Source organism: Cetorhinus maximus, chromosome 8 (genome assembly GCF_964194155.1).
Source record: "Cetorhinus maximus chromosome 8, sCetMax3.hap1.1, whole genome shotgun sequence".
NCBI classification, from domain to species: Eukaryota; Metazoa; Chordata; class Chondrichthyes; order Lamniformes; family Cetorhinidae; genus Cetorhinus; species Cetorhinus maximus.
Genome location: NC_135886.1, coordinates 13,973,235 through 13,994,563, shown reverse-complemented (window position 1 = coordinate 13,994,563; position 21,329 = coordinate 13,973,235). Strand labels below are relative to the sequence as shown.

General features: G+C 42.9%; 1 protein-coding gene across 2 annotated transcripts in view; it reads left to right on the top strand.

Annotated features, from left to right (window-relative positions):
• Nucleotides 1–21,329, top strand: part of LOC144683449 (tyrosine-protein phosphatase non-receptor type 22-like) — a 98,208-nt gene that overhangs the window by 42,821 nt on the left and 34,058 nt on the right. For both annotated transcript variants that reach the window (XM_078546475.1, XM_078546476.1), the window contains 2 exons: nt 4,690–4,767; nt 10,619–10,711. In XM_078546475.1, the coding sequence (XP_078402601.1) occupies nt 4,690–4,767; nt 10,619–10,711 (171 nt within the window). The remainder of the gene's footprint in view (nt 1–4,689; nt 4,768–10,618; nt 10,712–21,329) is intronic.

The following is a 21,329-nucleotide window of genomic DNA, read 5'->3' as shown; positions in this document are numbered from 1 at the left end:
ACTGTTTGACGTAAATACATTCGTTAAAAGGACAGTTGGAGAAATCTCCGAGAAACACATCTGCCCATTTGTTCTTAGTTGGTTGTCGTCTTCTTACCAAGGCTGCGGCATAAGAATTTAAGAAATAGTAGCAGGGGTAGGTCATTCAGCCTCTCGAGTCTACTGCATCATTCAATAAGCTTGTGGTTAATCTTCTGTCTCAACTCTACCTTCCCACCCAACCCCCAAGAGAATCATTAAGATTCTCACACAGTCTCAAATTCTCGTATATTTAACTTCCCTTTTTCTCTCATGCCTCATAACAAGAAAATTTGACATGTTTTAGCATTTTTACACCAAGTCTCTGCTTTTGTTTCACTGAGAATGAGGGGTTTCACTCTATTTCAAAGACAAGATTTTTACTAGTCTAAGTACTAATGAGGGACAGCCCAACCACTGAAAGGGAAATCCTTTTTAACAAATTTATTAGAGGTTTTTTGAGGATGTAAATGGTAAAGGGGAACCCGTAGATGTAGTATTCTTGGATTTCCAAAAGGTATTCTGTAAGGTGCCACACAAAAGGTTAATACACAATATGAGGGCTTGTGGAGTTGAGGGTATTAGATATATTAGCTTGGATAGAGAATTAGTTAATGGACAGGAAGCAGAGAGTAGGGATAAATGGGGCATTTTCAGTTTGGCAGGCTATGACTAGAGGATTGCTGCAAGGATCAGTGTTGGGGCCTCAGCTATTTACAATCTATATTAATTACTTAGATGAAGAGGAAGAGAGTAATGAATCTAAGTTTGCTGCTGATACAAAGCTAGGCAGGAATGCAAACTGTGAAGAGAGAGGCTGCAAAGAGAGTTAGAGAGGTTAAGTGAGTGGACAGCAAGGTGGCATATGGTGTATAATGTGTGGAAGTGTGAAGTTATTCACTTTGATCATAAGAACAGAAAAGCAGAATGTTTTTTAAAAGGCATGAAACTTAGAAATGTTGATGTTCAGATGGACTTAGGTATGCTCATACAAGGAACACAAAAAGTTAGCATGCAGACACAGCAAGAAATTAGGAAAGCAAATGGCATGTTGACCTTTATTATAAGGGGATTGGAATACAAGAATAACAAAGTTTTGCCACAATTGTACAGCGTTTTGGTGAGACCATACCTGGAATATTGCGTGCAGTTTTGGTCTCCATATTTAAGGAAGGATATACTTACATTGCAGGCAGTACAGCGAAGGTTCAACAGATTAGTCCTTTGGATGAGAGGGTAATCCTATGATGAGAGGCTCAGTAAACTAGATCTTTATCTGGAGTTTCGAAGAATGAGGGGTGATCTCATTGAAACATTCAAGATTCTGAAGGGGCTTGACAGTGTAGATACTGAGACACTGGCTGGAATCTCCTGCCCCTGCAGGAGTTGAGGAAGGTGGCGGGCAGTCCTGAGAATTTGGCGGGTTGGCATCAGGACCGACACCTGATGCCTTTTCAGCAGATCGGTCAGAGTCTGATCCATGATGACTGGATCTGCCCGTTTGTTACAGAGTTGATTTTCCAGGCAAATCTTGGTGGAAACATCGAACTTTATTTACAAGACAGCAGCAGCAATTACATGTGTGCATCAAACTCTACAACTAAAGAAGAACTCTCCCCAAGAGGTTCCCCGCGCTGCTAACTCATTGTTTTATACAGTTCATGTGATCTTACAACACAGGATTATTCTGAAAGCTACAGTCCTACATTTATCAGAACTATAATCACCACATTCCTCTCCCTTTAACTTTGCTGTACATTTTGTATTTACAAGGATGTTTATCTTGTGACACTACAATATTTGCACAGGTCATGAAATTACAAGTTCAGTCTTTCAGGTGGTTTCCTGATCCGTGTGGAACGCCGTAGCTCCACGACTTCCGATTCTTTTGCAGGAACCACATTCTCTAGAATCGCATTAATATCAGGTACCTCATTAGGTACAGGCAGTTCAGTGTCTTCCACTCCGGCAGAGACATCGGACATGTCTGTCCTTGGTTGAGCAATTTCAACAGGAGTCACAGGTTCAGCAATGGTTACAGGTGGAACGTTATTTTTGCTGGGTTATCTCCCTTCTTAAATGATCCACATGCTTACGGGTGGTATGACAATGGTCTGGTCACAGAGCTTACTTTACCAGGTAAACAGTTCGGTCCTCCACTGAAATTCCTTACATATGCTGCTTCTCCAACAGTAAGTTGTCACTCACGACTATGCAAGTCATGAGTCGCTTTTTGGTTCCCTTAACTTTTCTCCACCTTACCCTCCGAATTGGGAAGTATCAGGCTTAGCCTTGTTCGAAGATGGCGCCTCATCAGTAACTCTGATAGGTTTTGCAGCTATCGTAGTGCCCGGGGTTCTGTAGTGAAATAGGAAACGAGCAAGTTTAGTCTCTAAAGATTCATCTGTTAACATTTTCATTCCCGCCTTTAAGACCATAAGACATAGGAGCAGAAATTAGGCCATTCGGCCCATCGAGTCTGCTCTGCCATTCAATCATGGCTGATAAGTTTCTCAAACTCATTCTCCCGCCTTCTCCCCATAACCTTGACCCCCTTACCAATCAAGAACCTATCTATCTCGGTCTTAAATACACTCAATGACCTGGCCTCCACAGCCTTCTGTGGCAATGAATTCCATAGATTCACCACTCTCTGGCTAAAGAAGTTTCTCCTCATCTCTGTTCTAAAAGTTCTTCCCTTTACTCTGAGGCTGTGCCCTTGGGTCCTAGTCTCTCCTACTAATCGAAACATCTTCCCCACGTGCACTCTATCCAGGCCTTTCAGTATTCTGTAAGTTTCAATCAGATCCCCCCTCATCCTTCTAAACTCCATAGAGTATAAACCCAGAGTCCTCAAACGTTCCTCATATGTTAAGCCTTTCATTCCTGGGATCGTTCTCGTGAACCTCCTCTGGACCCTCTCCAGGGCCAGCACATCCTTCCTGAGATACAGGGCCCAAAATTGTTCACAATATTCTAAATGTGGTCTGACCAGAGCCTTATAAAGCCTCAGCAGCACATCCCTGCTTTTATATTCTAGTCCTCTCGAAATAAATGCCAACATTGCATTTGCCTTCCTAACTACCGACTCAACCTGCAAGTTAACCTTTAAAGTTTGTGCTGCTCTTTCCACCCGTCCGTTAGATGACAATGGTTGAGTGCAGTCTTCACGTGGTTGATACTGTTTAGGCAGACAAATCTTTGAAATTCGGTGCTAGTAAATGCAGTACCATTATCTGAGGAGATTTCTTCCAGAGATCCATGGATAGCAAAACTTTGGCATAGTTTTTTATAGTAGCGCCTGACATTGGCAACTTAACATCATAAACGGCTCTGAAGAAGAGTCATAAGGACTCGAAACATTAACTCTGTTTTTCTCTCCACAGATGCTGTTAGACCTGCTGAGTTTTTTCAGCATTTTCTGTTTTTGTTTCAGATTTCTAGCTTCCGCAGTATTTTGCTTTTATCATAAACGCCTAGCCACTTGGAATGAGCATCTATAATCAGTAGAAACATGGTTCCAAGAAAAGGACTGACGTAATCTATGTGCAATCTCACCCAGGGTCTACCAGGCCACTCCTATGGGTGCAATGTTGACATTGTGTTTTACCACCTTCTCAACATCACCGTCCATTCCCAGCCACCAAAGATAACTTCGCACTATCATCTTCATTCGTGAGATTCCTGGATGGGCACTGTGTAGCTCTACTAAGAGCGGCTCCCTTCCTTGTGAAGGAACTACTACTCATGCGCCCAATAATATTATACCACCTTGGCTGCTCACCTCATGTCTATGGTTGAAAAATGGCTTCAATTCATCAGAGACTGGTTCCTGGGACCAGCCATGTAATACTTGGTCTCTCACTCACTCCAGTTTCTTACCTACCTGGCACAGACTCAAGAGGAATCCAGGAAATTCATCACTAATACGAGCTCTTGTGGAATTGGGACATGATTATTGTTCTCTTGCAAAGGAAGGCGACTTAGAGCATCGGCATTGGCTATATGAATCCCTTGTCTATGGACAAAAGTGTATTCATATGCTGCCAAAATTAGGGCCCACCTTTAAATTCGTGCAGAAGCTATGGGAGCCTTTCCCTCGCTAAACAGACCCAAAGTGGTATGTGGTCTGATACTATCGTGAAATGTCGCCCATGCACGCATTGGTGGAATTTTTTTACACCAAAAATAATCGACAGATCTTCCTTTTCGATCTGAGAATATCCATTTTCAGCTGCAGTGAATGTCCTGGATATGTAGCCTATTGGCCTCCCTGTACAGTCGCCCATCTTGTGAGGTAGTACTGCTCCCACTCCATAGGGGGATGCATCACAATTTAGCACCAATTCCTTTGTTGGGTCATAGTATACTAACAAATTTGAAGAGTGTAAGAGCTGTTTGACTTTCATGAAGGCCTCTTCTTGGGGTGACTCCCATACCCAACGCTGGTTTTTCTTCAGCAGCAAAGGTAGATCTTACAACACAGGATTATTCTTAAAGCTACAGTCCTATGTTTATCAGAACCATAATTACTACACTGTTGATGAAAGGTTATTGACCTGAATCACTAACTCTGATTTTCTTTCCACAGATGCTGCCTTACTCAGTATTTCCAGTGTTTTCTGGTTTGATGTCAGACTGAACACTTTTGTTGATGTTTTTCCATTTCAGATAATTCCAGAAAATTTCAGTATTTATGACTTGATTCAAGAGATGAGAACACAAAGAACATCGATGGTACAAACCAAGGTACAGATGAAGTTATAAAGAGTGCATGAAGATGAAAGAAGCATTAGTATGTTAGCATTTTACAAAAGCACAATAGGATCAGCTTTTTCTTTGAATCAGAAAAGGAGAAGAAACTTGCATATATCTAGCCCCTATCAGACTCCCAAGGACCGCCTGTAAATATTGGCATAGTCAGGGGCCCCCTCTAAATACTGGCACCCTTGGAGACCCCCTGTAAATACTGACACCCTTGGAGACCCTCTGTAAATACTGACATCCTCGGAGACCCCCTGTAAATAGGGGCACCCAGATGTTTTATTGAATAAAATTTCACCATCTGTTGTGGTGGGATTTGAATCCAGGTCCCCCGAGCCATCACACTGGGCCTCTGGATTATTAGTCCAGTGAGAATGCCACTCTGCCACCACCTCCCCAATTAATTAACCTGTAACTTAGCGCAATGCAGGAGACACAGGCTAGTTCAGAAATGCATTGACAGGTCCCATACACAGATTGGACAACCTGTGGTCTGTCACTCCAAGCTGATCAGAGGAGGAGGAAAACAACATGGTGAATATCTCCTTCTTTCCTTTCTTCCTTCTTTCCTTCCTTACTACTTTCTTCCCTTTTCTCTTTCTATCCTTTTTTTTTGTGTGTTTCTCTTTCTTTATCAATTTTTCTCATTCATGCTTGCTTTTCTTGCTTACTTTCTCTTTCACGTTTTTCTCTTTCTGTTTTCTCTCTCATTCTCTTTTGCTGTCTCACTCTCTCTTTTTGTTTCCCTTTTCTCTATCTCACTCTTTCTTTCCCTCGCTTTAACTTATTTTTCTCCCTCCTCTTTCGCTATCTCTTGCTCTTTTTCTGTCTCTCTCCCTCACTCTTTTTCTCTTTCACCCTGGACTTTTTTTAAAAACTGGCTTTAGTGTTGATCAGAGCCTATTCTTCTGTGACCAGCGGAAAATGCTCAGTGTTCTATTGCATTCTGGAGCTTGCTGCTTGTGGCAAGAATGAAGCAGCTTTCTGACGTCTATATTAATATTTCCTTTCTCACTCTGAAGGTGAGACAGTTAGAAGTTAAAATAGTGAAGAGGAAAAGGCTGATAGCCAAGCCAAATAACTTCACAGAATATAACACTGCTTTAAGTAACCTTTTACTCACAAAGCAAAATAGCAGTTTCATAAGCTTCAGATCATAAAACTCTTTCACTTGTGTGCTTCCTACTCTGTTTCTGAAAATAAATCTGACTAGGCAGTGCCACTATTGCAGAAAGGCGACTTGAGCAGAGGAAGCTTGACTCAGTTTGGAACATTCAGCGCTTCAAACGCTGGATTAAATTTGTGGTTTGTCAACCCTTCCATCCACTGACACCTCAAGACCTCTGGCTGGGCGTTGTCTAAATTCCGCTGAATTGAAATTCAAGGCAACCATAGAAACTGGAGGAGGCCATTCTCCCCTTGCGCAAAAGGATTATGTTTCACTCTTAGAAGTTGTCACTTGGGAATAGGAGGAAGCCATTCAGCCCCTCAAGCCCGTACCACCATTCAATTAGCTTATGGCTGATCTGTCTCTCACCTCCATTTACCCACTTTTGCCCCAAATCCCTTGATAACTTTATCAACAAAAATCTATCAAACTCCTTATTGACAGATTCAAATTATCCTAATGATGTAACCAGAAGCATAGAAATTTGAGTCTAGGATCCTAGCCTAGAGAATCAAGGGATATGGAAATAGTAGAGCAAAGTGGAGTTGAGATAAAAGATTAGCCATGATAGTATTGAACAGGGGAGCAGGCTTGAGAGACCTACTGCTTTAGTTCTGCTTCTATTTCTTATGTTCTTATGGTATAGGAGCAGGCCATTCAGCCCCTCTTTCACCCCTCATTCAATTTAGTCATGGACTATGCAGCCTGAGGCTCACAAACCCAGGCAATCCAGCCCTTGAAGCCCAGGCAACTTTTATTTTTATTTGTTTATTCACAGGATGTGGCTAGGCCAGCACTTATTGCCCATCCCTGACTCACTCCTATATTGGGTTGACATTTCACACTTGCTGGTTTGTCCTGTTTGAATTTCGTGATTCTGGAGGTTTGAGGAGCGTGGTTGGAAGTCCCATTGTTGAACCCAAATATCTGTTCATATCAGCAACCGGAAATGTCTGGCAATTAATGGGGGCAGGGATTGAAAAGCTAATGTTGAGGCCTTCATGGCTCCACGGTGCCCATGAAGATGGAAAACTTGGACAAGTGAAGAGTAAATTTAATGGTCCAGGCTCCCAGTGAGGAGCTGTACCCGTGGGGAGATCAGGTTGCATCATGGACTGCAGTCCTGTATTCAGTGCTCCCCAATTCCTTTGTTCCTGTCCGATTTCCAGCACTCCACCGTTGGTGGCCTGGGACCTAAGCCCTGGTATTCCTTCCCTAAATCTCTCCACATCTCTATCCCCCTTTAACCTACCTCTGTGACCAAGCTATTGGCTACCTGTCCTAATATCTCCTCATATGACTTGGTGTAAAATTTCTGTCTGATTATGCTCCTGTGATGCTCCGTGGGAGATTTTGTTATGTTAAAGGTGCTATATAAATGCAAGTTGTTGCTGTTCTTAAGTAGCATTGTCTCAGCACCGTGATCTCACTGAATTCGGCTGCACCCTGGCAGAGTGAGATCAGTGAATTTACCATGGTGTGTGGGATCCGGGATATTAATTTATTTGTATAATCAATCATGATGTTAAAAATGTTTATTTAGTTAGCACTTTTCTAACATTAATAACTGGGTTAGCTCTGCTGTGAATAAGAACATTGTGTGGTTTTGTGGCTGGCATAGTAAGGTTCTAGAGGTGCAATGTTAACCCTGGTGTGCAACTTTCTATTTTAACTCAAGTAGAATTAAGCTGCGTTATTTCCTGCAGACTGGTCCGTTTTGAAAGCTTTATTCTCCGTAGTATATGTATGAGTTGAAGTCCCTTCACCTCACAACTGTGGTTGTATCCATTAACTACATAAACTGGATTTATTTAGCACCTTTAGCACAGTAACACATTACGAGATGTTTCACAGGAGAGATCATCAAACAATATTTGACACCAAGCCACAAAAGGAGGTATCAGGACAGGAGACCAAAAGTTTGGTCATTGAGTGTTTTAAAGAGCATCTATAAGGAAGAAAGAGGGGTAGAGAGGCGGAGAGATTTCGAGAGGGAATTGGAGAGCTTAAGGGCCTTGGCAGCAGTGCAGAGACTTCAAAGGTTAAATTAAGAGGACAGGCTGCTTAAAATTGGTTTCAAAGGTTATGGGTGATCTTATCGAGGCATCTAAAGTGATAAAGGGCTGCAACAAGATGGACTGAGAGAAACTGTTTTTTCTGGTGGGAGAGTCCAGAACAAGTGAGCAGATTTTAGTGCTATTCTTCAGTGATATGGCTCTCCTTGCCTAATCTTAGCTTGTTGACTGCCACACAGCTAAAATCCAGAAACTTCCAACCTAAAGCTGGTGTGGCACCATGAACTGAAAGATCTCAAACACTGAGGGCAGTTGGAACTCAATTTTTTTTAAAATTCATTCACGGGATGTGGGCTTCGCTGGCTGGGCCAGCATTAATTGCCCATCCCTAGTTGCCCTTGAGAAGGTGGTGGTGAGCTGCTTTCTTGAACCACTGCAGTCCATGTGGTGTAGGTACAACCATAGTGCTGTTGGGGAGGGAGTTCCAGGATTTTGACCCAGCGACAGTGAAGGAACGACGATATATTTCCAAGTCAGGATGGTGAGTGACTTGGAGGGGAACTTCCAGGTGGTGGTGTCCCCATCTGTCTGCTGCCCTTGTCCTTCTAGATGGTAATGGTTGTGGGTTTGGAAAGTGCTGTCTAAGGAGCCTTGGTGAGTCCCTGCAGGGCATCTTGTAGATGGTACACACTGCTGCCACTGTGTGTCGGTGGTGGAGGGAGTGAATTTTTGTGGATTTGGTGCCAACCAAGCAGGCTGCTTTGTCCTGGACGGTGTCAAGCTTCTAGAGTGTTGTGGGAGCTGCACTCATCCAGGCAAGTGAGGAGTATTCCATCACACCCCTGACTTGTGCCTTGTAGATGGTGGATTTCGGGGAGTCAGGAGGCGAGTTACACGTCGCACGATTCCTACCTCTGACCTAGTCCTGTAGCCACAGTATTTATATGGCTAGTCCAGTTCAGTTTCTGATCAATGGTTACCACCAAGATGTTGATAGTGGAGGATTCAGTGATGGTAATGCCATTGAACATCAAGGGGCAATGGTTAGATTCTCTCTTGTCGGAGATATTCATTGCCTGGTACTTGTGTGGCGTGAATGTTACTTGCCACTTGTCAGCCCAAGCCTGGATATTCTCTAGGTCTTGCTGCATTTGGATATGGACTGCTTCAGTATCTGAGGAGTCGCGAATGGTGCTGAACATTGTGCAATCATCAGCGAACATCCCCACTTCTGACCTTATGATGGAAGGAAGGTCATTGATGAAGCAGCTGAAGATGGTTGGGTTGAGTACACTTCCCTAAGGAACTCCTGCAGTGATGTCCTGTAGCTGAAATGACTGACCTCCAACAACCACCTTCCTTTATGCTAAGTATGACTGCAACCAGTTGAAAGTTTTTTTCCCGATTCCCATTAACTCCAGTTTTGCTCGGGCTCCTTGATGCCACACTCAGTCAAATGCAGCCTTGATATCAAGGGTAGTCACTCTCACCTCACCTCAGGTGTTCAGCTCTTTTATCCATGTTTGAACCAAGACTTCCTACCTCCTACCAATGGGAATTAGTAGAAGGTACAAAATGGGAATAGCAACTTGATTTGTGTGTGTCAGATGTGTGTGTATGTGTGTGCGTCAGGTCAATGGATCAGGTTTGTGTGTGTGTGTTGGCAGTGCATGTGTGCGTGTGCTTACTGTGTGTGCGCTTGTCGGGTGTGTACATGTCGGTGGTGTGTGCGTGTCGGTGATGTGCGTGTGTGTGTGACTGTTATGACACAGCAGTTGATAAAGGCTGAGCTATTTAAAATCCCAGAGGGAAATTTTAAACACTCTCATAACCTATATTTTCAATTGGTATGTTTTTAATTGCAGCTCTAAATTCAGGAATAAGACCACCAGTTCTTGAGAGGTTTTTATATCAAACTAAATCAGACATTTATTAATTTACAACAAATTAAACACACACACACCTGGCTACAAATTTTAACAAATTCCCAAATTAATCTCCACTAAGGCAACAATAACCAAAAGACTTAACCAGACACCAAGCAAAGCATTTTCACCTTACAAATTCAAAATGAGGTTCCTTTCAATTTGTTCCTATGCAGACAGCTGTAGGCTTACAGGCTTAGATCTCATGTGCCGCTGACCTGTACACACAAAACTCCTTTCTGTTATACCCAGTCTCCCCCTTGAATGTAAATTTTCATTGAAACACTAGGCCCTTTGAACTGCACCTCTTCCAACAATAAAACCCCTTTCATAGTACCAATTTAATTAATAATATTAACATATTGCTTGCTATCTCCTAACTAGATGCAAGATTTCATTCCCACTCTTGAATGTTCTATTCAATAAAATGCAAATGTACCCTTTACCTCTGTTTACATCTCAAAACCACTATACATCAAAGCACCCAAACTAGCTGGCTTTAATCCAATTAACACCCTCCCAGACTAAAACTCTATTTTAAAAAAAATAATTTGCAATAATATTATATACATTAAAATCTCTTCCTGAAGTGTCGGGTGTGTGTGTTTGTCTGTGTGTGGTTTAGTATCAATATCAATCAGTGACTTAATGGCCTTTTCTAATTGTTCAAATGAGAACTTGACCGAAAGCGCACAGTTAGTGACAATCTGTGTGTTTTTCTATTGCAGGAACAGTACGAGCTGGTTTACAATGCAATCAGTGGTCTGTTTGAGAAGCGCATAGAATTCCTAAACACCAACTCAACCTTCTGTGCAGATGAGGTGAGCTTTTTACTTCCTTTGTTCTATGTTCTGTTGCTAGATAGTCCACTCGAGTCTCTTCAGCAACCCACACTTTGAAATCATCATGACTTACATCCAGTCTTAGAACCACTCATAATTTGAAAACTCTGTTGGATTTCACCCTCCACACCACCCCGCCCACCCTAACCATTGCCTTCGGAGTTAAAATGAAAAGAACACCAATTCTGAAATCCATAACCGATACAGTCCTCACCACATATCACATGACATTTAAAACAGGTGATGGGTTATGTTGGCCAAAAGCAATGACCATTAACCATTTTGCATTAGCTTCAATTTCAAAATTACTCCTTACAGCTGAAGAGCTCTGTTTATTTCACACACAAACAGATGCGTTACTCACTAGTTTGCACTGTGTTAAAATGCATTGAGGACAGGTGATCAGAAGTTTGGTCAAGAGGTAATTTTTAAGGAGTGTCTTAAAGAAAGAGAGAAAGATGGAGAGGAGAAGAGAAGAGCCTTATGGAAGGAATTCCAGAGTTTAGGGCCCAGGCAGCTGAAGGCACAGCCACCAAGGGTGGCGCAATTAAAATCGTTGGTGCGCAAGAGGCCAGAATCTCAGAGGGTCGTGGGGCTGGTGCAAGATACAGAGATGGCCAGAGGAGAGGCCAAAGAGGGATTTGTGAACAATGGTGTGAAGGCTTTGCTGGACTGCGAGTGAGTGTAGGTGAATGATGGGCGACGAGACTTGGTGTAAATTAGGAGAGGGACAGCAGAATTTGGATGAACTGAAGTTTATGAAGGGAAATTGGGGGGCCAACCAGGGATGCTTAGAATAATCCCTCTTTAATCTTCAAGTACCTTTTATGTGTTTAAATCCTTCTAATCCCGTCTACGTGGTGTGCGTGGAGTTATAGTTTGTATAAGCATTAACTGTAGTTTAAACAAAACTGCCGGTCAGTGTAAAGCTAGGAATGTGTGTGCAAATGGCTGCTTATACAGAGAGAACATTCTTGTTATGTAATGGACTGATGTAATTGTGCTATACTGAACAAATAGGGCAAATCGTGTTCGCATGAACATGCTCACTATAAGCAGTGGGAACTGTATCTCTCATTCTTAGTCTTCAGTTATGAATCTTCACTTCCCTTATCCATGACTCTATAAGTTTTCTATGAGGCACTGCATGTTCAGAACTTCACCCACACCCCAACAAAACGCCCAAACAATATCAGGTACAAATCCACCCACTTTCTTGTTTTGAAATCCTTTGTGCTCCTGGTCAGAATATCTCGATGTTTGTTGGATCCTTGTTGCCTGTTTGTTGGGTCCTGAGGATCCTGGTTGCACGCTTGTTGTGAGTGGTGGCTGAAGTGGTACTATTAGTAGAGTTGATCAGCGGGGACTTTATAGGTGGAACCTCTTAGTTTATTTACAAAGGTACCCAGCAACAACCAAACATGTGCTTACACTTCAAACTCTATCTCTACACTACTAACTACTGAGGGAGCCCACGCTACTCTACTATTTGATACTAAGATCATGTGATCTTCCTTAATAACATTCTTCTTAAAGGTATATTACACATCAGATTACCACATCCCTCCACCTTTACTCAGAAATACATTTTATATTTGCAATTACAATTTTCTCAAAATAGCAAAATATTTACACTGATAAGTAATTTACAAATTCAGTCTTTCTGGGGGTTTCCTTATGGTGTAAAGTGCCTCAGCTCTACAACTTCAGATGCCTTGTCAGGAACCTCTTTTTCTGGAGTTGTTTGAACATCAGGTGCTTTGGTGGGCTCCTGCAGATCTGTATCTTCCACTCTTACAGGAACATCAGCTATGTCTGTATTGGGTTGAGTTCTCTCAACAGGAAACTCTGACCCAGTCATGAACACTGGTGGAATCAATTCTTGGTGAATTGTTTCTCTCTTCCTCAGATGATCCACATGTTTCCGTGTGACTCAACCTTCTGCCTCCACATGGTAAGATAGAGGTCCAGTCACTGCACTTATTCCACCCCGTAACCACTTTGGTCCTTCTCCAAAGTTCTTCACATATACTGTTTCTCCCATGGTAAATTTCCTCTCGTGACTATGCCAGTCGTGTCTAGTTTTCTGACTTCCCTGACTCCTTTCCACCTTTCCCCCTTTCCCCCTAAATTTGGCATTATGAAGCTCAATCTCATCCTGAGACAGTGTTTCATCAATAACTCCACAGGTGTGACACCTGTTGTTGTGTGAGGGGTGGTCCTACAATGAGAAAGAAAGTGTGCTAGCTTGTTAAGGAATCTCCAGTTAACTTTTTCACGCCTGCCTTGAATGTTTGAACCACCCTTTTGGCCAGTCCGCTTGAGGAAGGGGGTATGGTGAAGTTTTTACATGAGTGATACCATTGAGACTGATAAACCTCTGAAACTCAGCACTCATAAATGCCGTGACATTATCAGAACTGACTACTTCTGGTAGTCCGTTAATGGCAAAACTTTGATGTAACTTCTCTATTGTAGCAGAAGACATTGGTGATTTTACTTCATATATGTTCATCCATTTTGAGTAAGCATCAACAATGAGCAGAAACATTGTTCCCATGAAAGATCCCACATAGTCAATGTGTAATTGCACCCATGGGCTTCCTGGCCACTCCCAAGGGTGTAATGGAGCTGTTGAAGGTAACTTTTGCAGTTGCTGACATTGCACACAATTCTTCACTAAACTCTCTATTTTACCATCCATCCCAGGCCATCATAGGTAGTTGCGAGCAATGGTCTTCATTTGGGATATACTTGGATGTGCACTATGTAGTTCAATTAGCAATGGCTTTCTTCCCTTTGGAGGAACTATCACTCGTGCTCCCCACAGTAGGATGCCATCCTGGCTGGTTATTTCATGTCTTCTGTTGAAGTGTGGTTTCATTTCATCAGATACAGACTCTGGTGACAAACCATGAAGCACTTATTCTTGTACTTGAGATAAGACTGGGTCCCTTCTTGTCCAGTCTCTGATCTGTCGAGCACATACCGGTGAGGAATCTAAGAAATTAAGCAATAAAACAAGTTCTTGTGGAACTGGAACTTTCTCATCATTTTCTTGTAAAGGCAAATGACTAAGTGCATTGGCATTTGTGATTTGGCTGTCAGGCCTATGTACGAAAGTACACTCATATGCTGCCAGGATTTTCTGTGCCTTCTTTGTAGCGTTGATTTTAATCTCGGCCTTCTTTTTGGTTTCAATATTGGCCCGACTACTCTCAGATGCAAGCTCGACTTTTGTGAGCTCAGTGGTTGAGTCTCCCAGAATTTCATCGTCTGTCTGCTTCTTAGAAAATTCTGTCACTTTTGCCTCCAAAGCCTCTTTGGCTTCATGTAGCTGATTCTTCAGCTCTCCCATCTCTTTTTTGTGTTTGTTGGCTGCCTCCTGGAAAATTGATCATTGATGTGTCTTCCCTGCCAACTCATCCTTCAGTTTGTTCAGAGAGGTGCTTAATTATTTCCATTTCCCTTCGCACTTTTCCAGTGGTACAAACTTTGACCTGAGGCGATCTTGTAGCGTGTGAAGGTCATTCAACAGGTTTTCTTTTTCCTTTCGAAGATTGCTCACCCCATCTTGAACTCTGTCCTTAAGCATGGCGTCTTCAAGCTCTTTCTGCTATTCCCCCACGTGTTGGCTCAAGACAGCAGGCATTTCTTCAGGTTGTTGAGTCTTTACACATTCCTTTTTCAAAACTGAGACGCTTCCTGCTTCCTTTTGGAATCTCAATGGCCAATCAAGGTTGATTTCCCTTAGCCAATTTCGCACTAGAAGGCTTGGTCCTCTGCCTCTCAATACCAACACTGGTAGCTTTACCGATTGACTTCCATAACGGACAGTTACTTTGCTGATGCCTTTGACTTGGATGTCTTCACCCATGTATGCTTTTAATTGGGCAGTTGTTTTTTCTAAATTCAAGTATCTGAAGGTATGTTCCCCAATTACTGTGTCCACTTCCATTCTAACAGGCCTACCATTCACTTTCACTGTTACATATATTGATTCTGTCTTTCCAACCTTCAAATTAAACAACAAATAAATATCTGAATTTGTTGCTTCAGGCTCTTCTACATTGTATCTCACTGGGTTTTTTCTTTTGTTTAAAAGTGTGCCTGACTCTTTCCTCACACTATCGCATTATGTGTCCATTTCTATGACAATAAACACATTCTATTTTTTTAAACTGCCAATTGTTAAAAGGTTACTTGTTTCCACCTCTATTGAAATTATTCCTTGTTTTCGCTGCTGAGCCATTTTTTTCTCCTTTTCCGGCTAGCGGGGGCTGTTTCCCGCTTCTCGGCAGCGTCTTGCATTTTCACGCCCTTTTTGGCTGGGCTCCCCATCCGATGTAGAGGACGGCGCCATTTTGCGTGCCCTGTATGGCTTTTGAATCTCTTACGGTGCTTTCCGTGGCCAGTCCAATCTCTAGCCCCGTCCAAATTTATTTTGGATATCAAATCCTCTTCGGAATCGTGTCCTCATTCACACCGCACACTAAGCAATCTCTAAGCATATCATTTAGGGAAGTACCAAACTCTCAATGTTCCATTAAGTGCTTCAGACTTACCACATAGCATGCAACTGTCTCCTCCGGGGCTCTAATTCTGGAATAAAACTTGAACCTTTGCACCTGAGGTTGGTAATGGCCCTTCACGAGGTCCATTAATTCATCAAAACTTCTCGAGTCTGGGGCACTGAGTGCCGCCAAACTTCGAATCAACCCATAAGCTTTATTCCCACATGTACTTAAAAGGATCGCCTGCCTCTTCTCTTCCCCCGTAATCTCATTTGCTTGGAAAAAGAATGAGAGACGCTCAATTTAGTGGGACCAATCATCCGTTGCTGGATTGAAAGGACCACCGCCCGCAATCGGGTGCGCACCGCCATTTTACGCGGGCGAGCCAGTTATGGCCCGCCCAGCGTAATATGCGAACAGTAGCTGTGCGGCCCGGGGGGGGTGGGGGAGGAGGGAGAGTCATGCGTGCAAAAGAGGGCTTCAATCTCCTTGAGGCACGGAGCTGCCTCAGGGAGATTGAAGCGCGTTTGAAAATAATAAGTAGAATCAATAAAATTTTAATGAAACACGTCCCCTCATGTGACTGTGTCACATGAGATGGGACATGTTTTTATTTTTTCAGGAAAACTTTTTATTTAATTCATGAAAGCTTTAGGAAATCTCATCCTGCTCGTGGATGAGGTTTCCTAAAAAAAAAACCAGAAAGGCTGCTTGGCCTTTTCGCCTGCCCGCCAACCGTAAGGTTGGACGGGCAGCATTAACTTGAAATGAATCAATTCGTTAATGGCCTTAATAGGCCTATCAATTATCGGCGGGTGCGCAGCCAACTCCGGTGACGCGATGAGGTCAGGACGCACGCCCCAAAATCATCGCGCGTCATTTTACGCACTAGCATGTCGGGCCTGCCCCCGCACGCCGACTGTAAAATCCTGACCTATTTCTACCCTACCAACTACCCTACTGAGGTAGCCCATGCTACTCTACTATTGGATACTAAGATCATGTGATCTTCCTTAATAGCATTCTTCTTAAAGGTATATTACACATCATATTACACATCATAATGCTGTAGGATCCTTCCTTGGTTCTTGTATTTTTCAAATCCCACTCTCTAGTTCAATCCTGAGAGAAAATGGTTTCTGAATTTCTGATGTACCATGGTGTATTGACAAAACAATTAACCCCATGTTTCAGAATTTGATGCACTTTTCTTTCATAATTTCCTTTTCAGCCAGTTCAGTCTCTGCTTATTTTCCTGCACAATCTATTCCACCTTTACAGTTTGATAAAATTGCAGCTTAGCAGGTCTGGCGGCATCAGTGGAGGGAAACAGAGTTAACGTTTCAGGTCAATCATAACTCTCCATGGGAACCTCTGAAAGGTCATCAGCCAGAAACATCAACTCTACTTCTCTCTCCACAGATGCTGCCTGACCTGCTGTATATTTCTAGCATTTTCTGTTTTTATTTCAGATTTCTGGCATCTGCAATATTTTGTTTATGAAGTTCCAACAAAAAATAGATTTGAAATACTTCATTAATACTTGCTGTAAAAAATTTGTTGAGATAGTGCCTTGCCATATCAAAAAGCCATTTATTTTGTAAAGGAGGTATTTTCAGGGCTATAGGGAAAGAGCGGGAGAGAGGCACGAATTGAATGGACCTCTTTAAAGGCCAGCACAGACACGATGGACCAAAGAGACTTTTTTTTCTCTGCTTTGATTTTGTGTTGAATCCTCTTCATGTTTTTCAGAATGGTCAGTTCCCTTTATTTCCTTTCCCTGCTTTGAATTGGTGTCATCATGTGATGTTAACAGCCTTTGTAGAGTCATAGAATCTTACAACACATCATGCTTGTGCAACCTCTTTGAGTCCAAATAGTCCCACACTTTTCCCCAAAACCCTGTGACTTTTTTTTTCCCTTTTTTAAAATATTTATCCAATTTCCCCTTTGAAAGTTACTATCTGTTTCCACCACCCTTTCTGGCAGTGCATTCCAGATCACAACAACTCTAGTGTGTAGCAGAATTCTCCTCATTGCCCAGCCTCACTCAATTACCAATTATCTTAAATCTGCATCCTCTGATTACCCACTCTCCTGCCAGTGGAAACCATTCTATCAACACCTCTATTAAATCTCCCAATAACCTTCATTGCTTTAAGCCAAACAACCCTATGCGTCAAAGGCAAAATACTGCGGATGGTGAAAATCTGAAACAAAAACAAAAAATGCTGGAAAAACTCGGCAGGTCTGACAGCATCTGTGGAGAGAAAGACAGAGTTGGCGTTTCGAGCCCCTATGACTCCTCTTCATAGACTCTTCTTCCTATTCGTTCGCAAGTGAAGCATGCAAGGGAAAACATTTCAAGCTGACAATTGCTAGGAAATAATTGCATTTATTAATAGGAGAGTTCAAAGAATACTTGGGCAGGATGGAAAAATGGTTGCATTGGGCTTTGCGCAGGACAGGCTTGCATGTGCACAGCAGTCTGATCGGATGGTAGTCGTAAACAAAATGCGTCCTCTCTAAGTGACCACTCAGCTTCTCCAAGAACAAGCAGCACTGGCAGTGTGCCAACGTGCTTATTTTTGTAACGTCTTCTATTCGTCAACTTCCTCCTTGGGTGAGCTGCTGTGGAACTAAGTGCAGTGGTTTGCACACAGTGTGAGTCTGCGATGATTGGAAGTCATGCACACACACCGGATGTGGTAAAACAGATGGCACGCAAACAAACAGTTCTTCTGGAAAAACAGCCTTGTACTCTAAGTAGGATTTTTATACTTTAACCAAAAAACATGAAGTGTCTCTCCTGTTGAAACCTGAGTTTGAAGCATTTTCTGGTGCTGTCTAAGACTCGCTGTTGGGCAATTAATGGTATGGCAAGGTGGAGGAAGGGTGGTGGTGCTAGTGAGTGGGAGGAGAGCCAATGTACTAAAATTGAACACCACCTCTTGGTGCAGAGAAGGGACAGGTACTCTTGGATTGGTTCCAGGAATTAAACTGGTCAGGTTAAGACTGAAATAAACAAAATTAAATTACTTTTGTTATAATTAAACAACCTATAAAATCCTCTTCCAAGTATTTTAGCACCTTCAATAGTTGCACAAGTTACCAATCAGTCAGGTCCTCTCACTTCAACAAAGTTTGGATTTCTGACTTCTTTAAAGATTAATAAGCTGTTTGCAAAACTCGGCAGAAAGGCACAGGAGCGTTCCAAAAGAAGCGTATGTTTTCTCATTTTTATTTGAAAATTTTTAGTTGTAAAAATGTTGGAGACAAAGACGGAAATGTAAAGGTTTCACTGATGGTCAAAAATCATCCAAAGAGTCTTTATGCCTTCCAGTTGATGAGGAAAACAGGACACTGTGAGGATGGGCCAATGGCCGGAGTGCGGGAGCGGAGTGGTTGCTGCAGGTCACCATGATGAAACCTCCCAGGAACATGACAAACAGAGTTGGCAACTGTGGTGCAGAGGCCAACTCCAGCCCAATGTACATAGTGTCCATGCACCCCTGTACCCTAAAACCGCTACACTACTGTACCCCAAAACCCTGACTCCACCCTACCCCAAAAACCCTTACACCACTGTACCCCAAAACCCTTACAATACTGTACCTTGAAATCCTGACTCCACCCTACCCCAAAATCTCTACACCAGTGTACCCCAAAACCCTGACTCCCAGTACCCCAAAACTCCTACCCTACTGTACCCCAAACCCTCGACACTACTGTACCCCAAAACCCTGACTCCACCAAAACCCGTACACCACTGTGCCCCCAAAATCTCTACGTTACCATACCCCAAAACCCTTACTCCACACTACCTCAAACCCCCTACACTACTGTACCCCAAAATCCCTACACTACTGCACACCAAAACCTTGACTCCACCATACCCCAAAACCCTTACACTACTATATCCCAAAACCCCAACACTACTTTACTCCAAAATCACTACACTACTGTACCCCAAAATCCCTACACTACTGTACCTCATAGCCCTGACTCCACAATACCCCGAAACCCCTGCACTACTGTACCCCGAAACCCCTGCACTACTGTACCCCGAAACCCCTGCACTACTGTACCCCGAAACCCCTGCACTACTGTACCCCGAAACCCCTGCACTACTGTACCCCGAAATCGCTAGACCACTGTACCTCATAACCCTGCCACTACCGTTGTAATGTAGCCAGTGACTGTCCAAGGGCCATGTGGTCACATTCTAGACACAGTTTAACCAAGTTGTTTTGCTGACCGTCTGTGTTCCTCCGGTCATTCCGTCACTTCACTCTTGGCCCTGTTATTAAGCAGCACTAAGTCTGGTTCTCTTCCAATGGGTACCATGCCTCACAGTGCCAGTCACTTCAGTTCGACTGAGTTCTTGGATTCCAGGTGAATAGTGGGAAGGATTAGGCCAGAATGAAGCTCATATCTGCTGCCATATGAGTAAACAGCTTACAACATAAAGTCACTGAGTCCTAACCATAACCACACCTCCTCCTGTTAATCTCCAGTTTGAATCTATTTTTCTTTCTTTGTTCCTTTTTCCCTCTTTTCCTTTCTTCTCTCTATTTCACTTTCTTTCGTTCTTTCTGTCTTTCTTTCTCTGCCTTTTTGTTTCTTTTTCTTTCCATCTCTCTGGTTCTCTTTTCTCCTTTCTCTTTAACCTCCTACTTCTATCTCATTTGTTTCTTTCTCTTACTTTCTCTCATTCTTTTTCTCTTTCATTTTTTTTTTCCCCTTTCTCTATCTCATTCCTTACACTTTCTCTTTCACTCTCTGTTTCTTTCTTTCCATTTCCCTTCCTCGCCTCAGCAAACTCTATCTTGGCGCATTGGGCAGGATCTGGCGATGGGTCAAGAGTGAACAAAATTTTTTTGTGAGTATCATTGGCAAGGCCAGCATTTGTTGCCCTTCTCAAGGGCAATTAGGGATGGGAAATAAATGCTGGCCTTGCCTGTGATACCCACACCCCACGAAAAAATGTTTAAAACGTTGGTCACTCTCAATCCGTGAACATCTGCCATGAAGTTCTTGATGTTGAATTTATTGGGATTTTCAAAACTCAAAAAAGAAGTTGGGAAGTTGGAAATAAGAAGTGGGAAGTCTGGGGAACATTTTGCCCCTGGGCCCTGCATACTAAGATACCAAGGGAGGACAGTAAAGTGGTCAAAGTGGGCATGAGAGACACCAGGAATGTTAGGATTTGCACAGCAGAATGTGAAAGGGGTCATTTCTGTCAGCGAGCCCAAAGCATGGTCCTGTCTGTTTCAGGCAGCTTACAGACCTGCTGTGTGTTCCTAGTAACAAGCAACTTCAGCCCTTCACTTTTCACTAGGAGAAGGTCCAGCAGATGAACTCCCAATTCAGCTTTACTCATGTACGGCACATGGATTCTACACACACACAATAATCAGGTTTGACCTGTTTTCTCTTTAAATGAGTAAAGTTGATGCTAATTTGAGTGGGCCATTTTGATAGCAACCTGTCACTGAGGTTGGGAGCCCAGGGTGACTGTGGTTTCGGTCAGGAAGTCACATTGAGACTCAAACTGGAAATGGCATTGCTTACAGGAAGACACTGACCCAATGCAACTCAAATCATGCTAGAGATGGGTGTGTGTGCATGCAGATCAGAGCGTTTGTCTGTAGTTCACACAGTGTGTGTGTGGTGTGTATGCGTGTGTGTATGTGTGTGTATTTTTTAATCATGCTTATTCCTCTCCCTCTCTCTCACTCTTCTGCACAAAGACCAGGGGCACAGAATTATTCTCTTCCAGCATCTATTGACATTTTCAAACCTGTGCTGATGCTGCTGCTCTGATCTCCTCTCTCCCATCTCTTTGTGTTCTGAAAAATGTTTTTCCTCTTTCCCAGTAATCCAATAAATTCCCACTCACCTTCACCCTTCCTCTCATTTCTCCTTCCATTATTCAAGTTGCTACGGCAAAGCCCATGGGTTGTTTTGGCCTCCCAGTGATGGTGTCTCGCATGTTAGTGACTGTGTTTTTGCACCGCAAGTCTTCATTGCAAAGTTCTAAATAACCTGCATTCTCTAAGTGGAATCTGACCTTTCTGCTT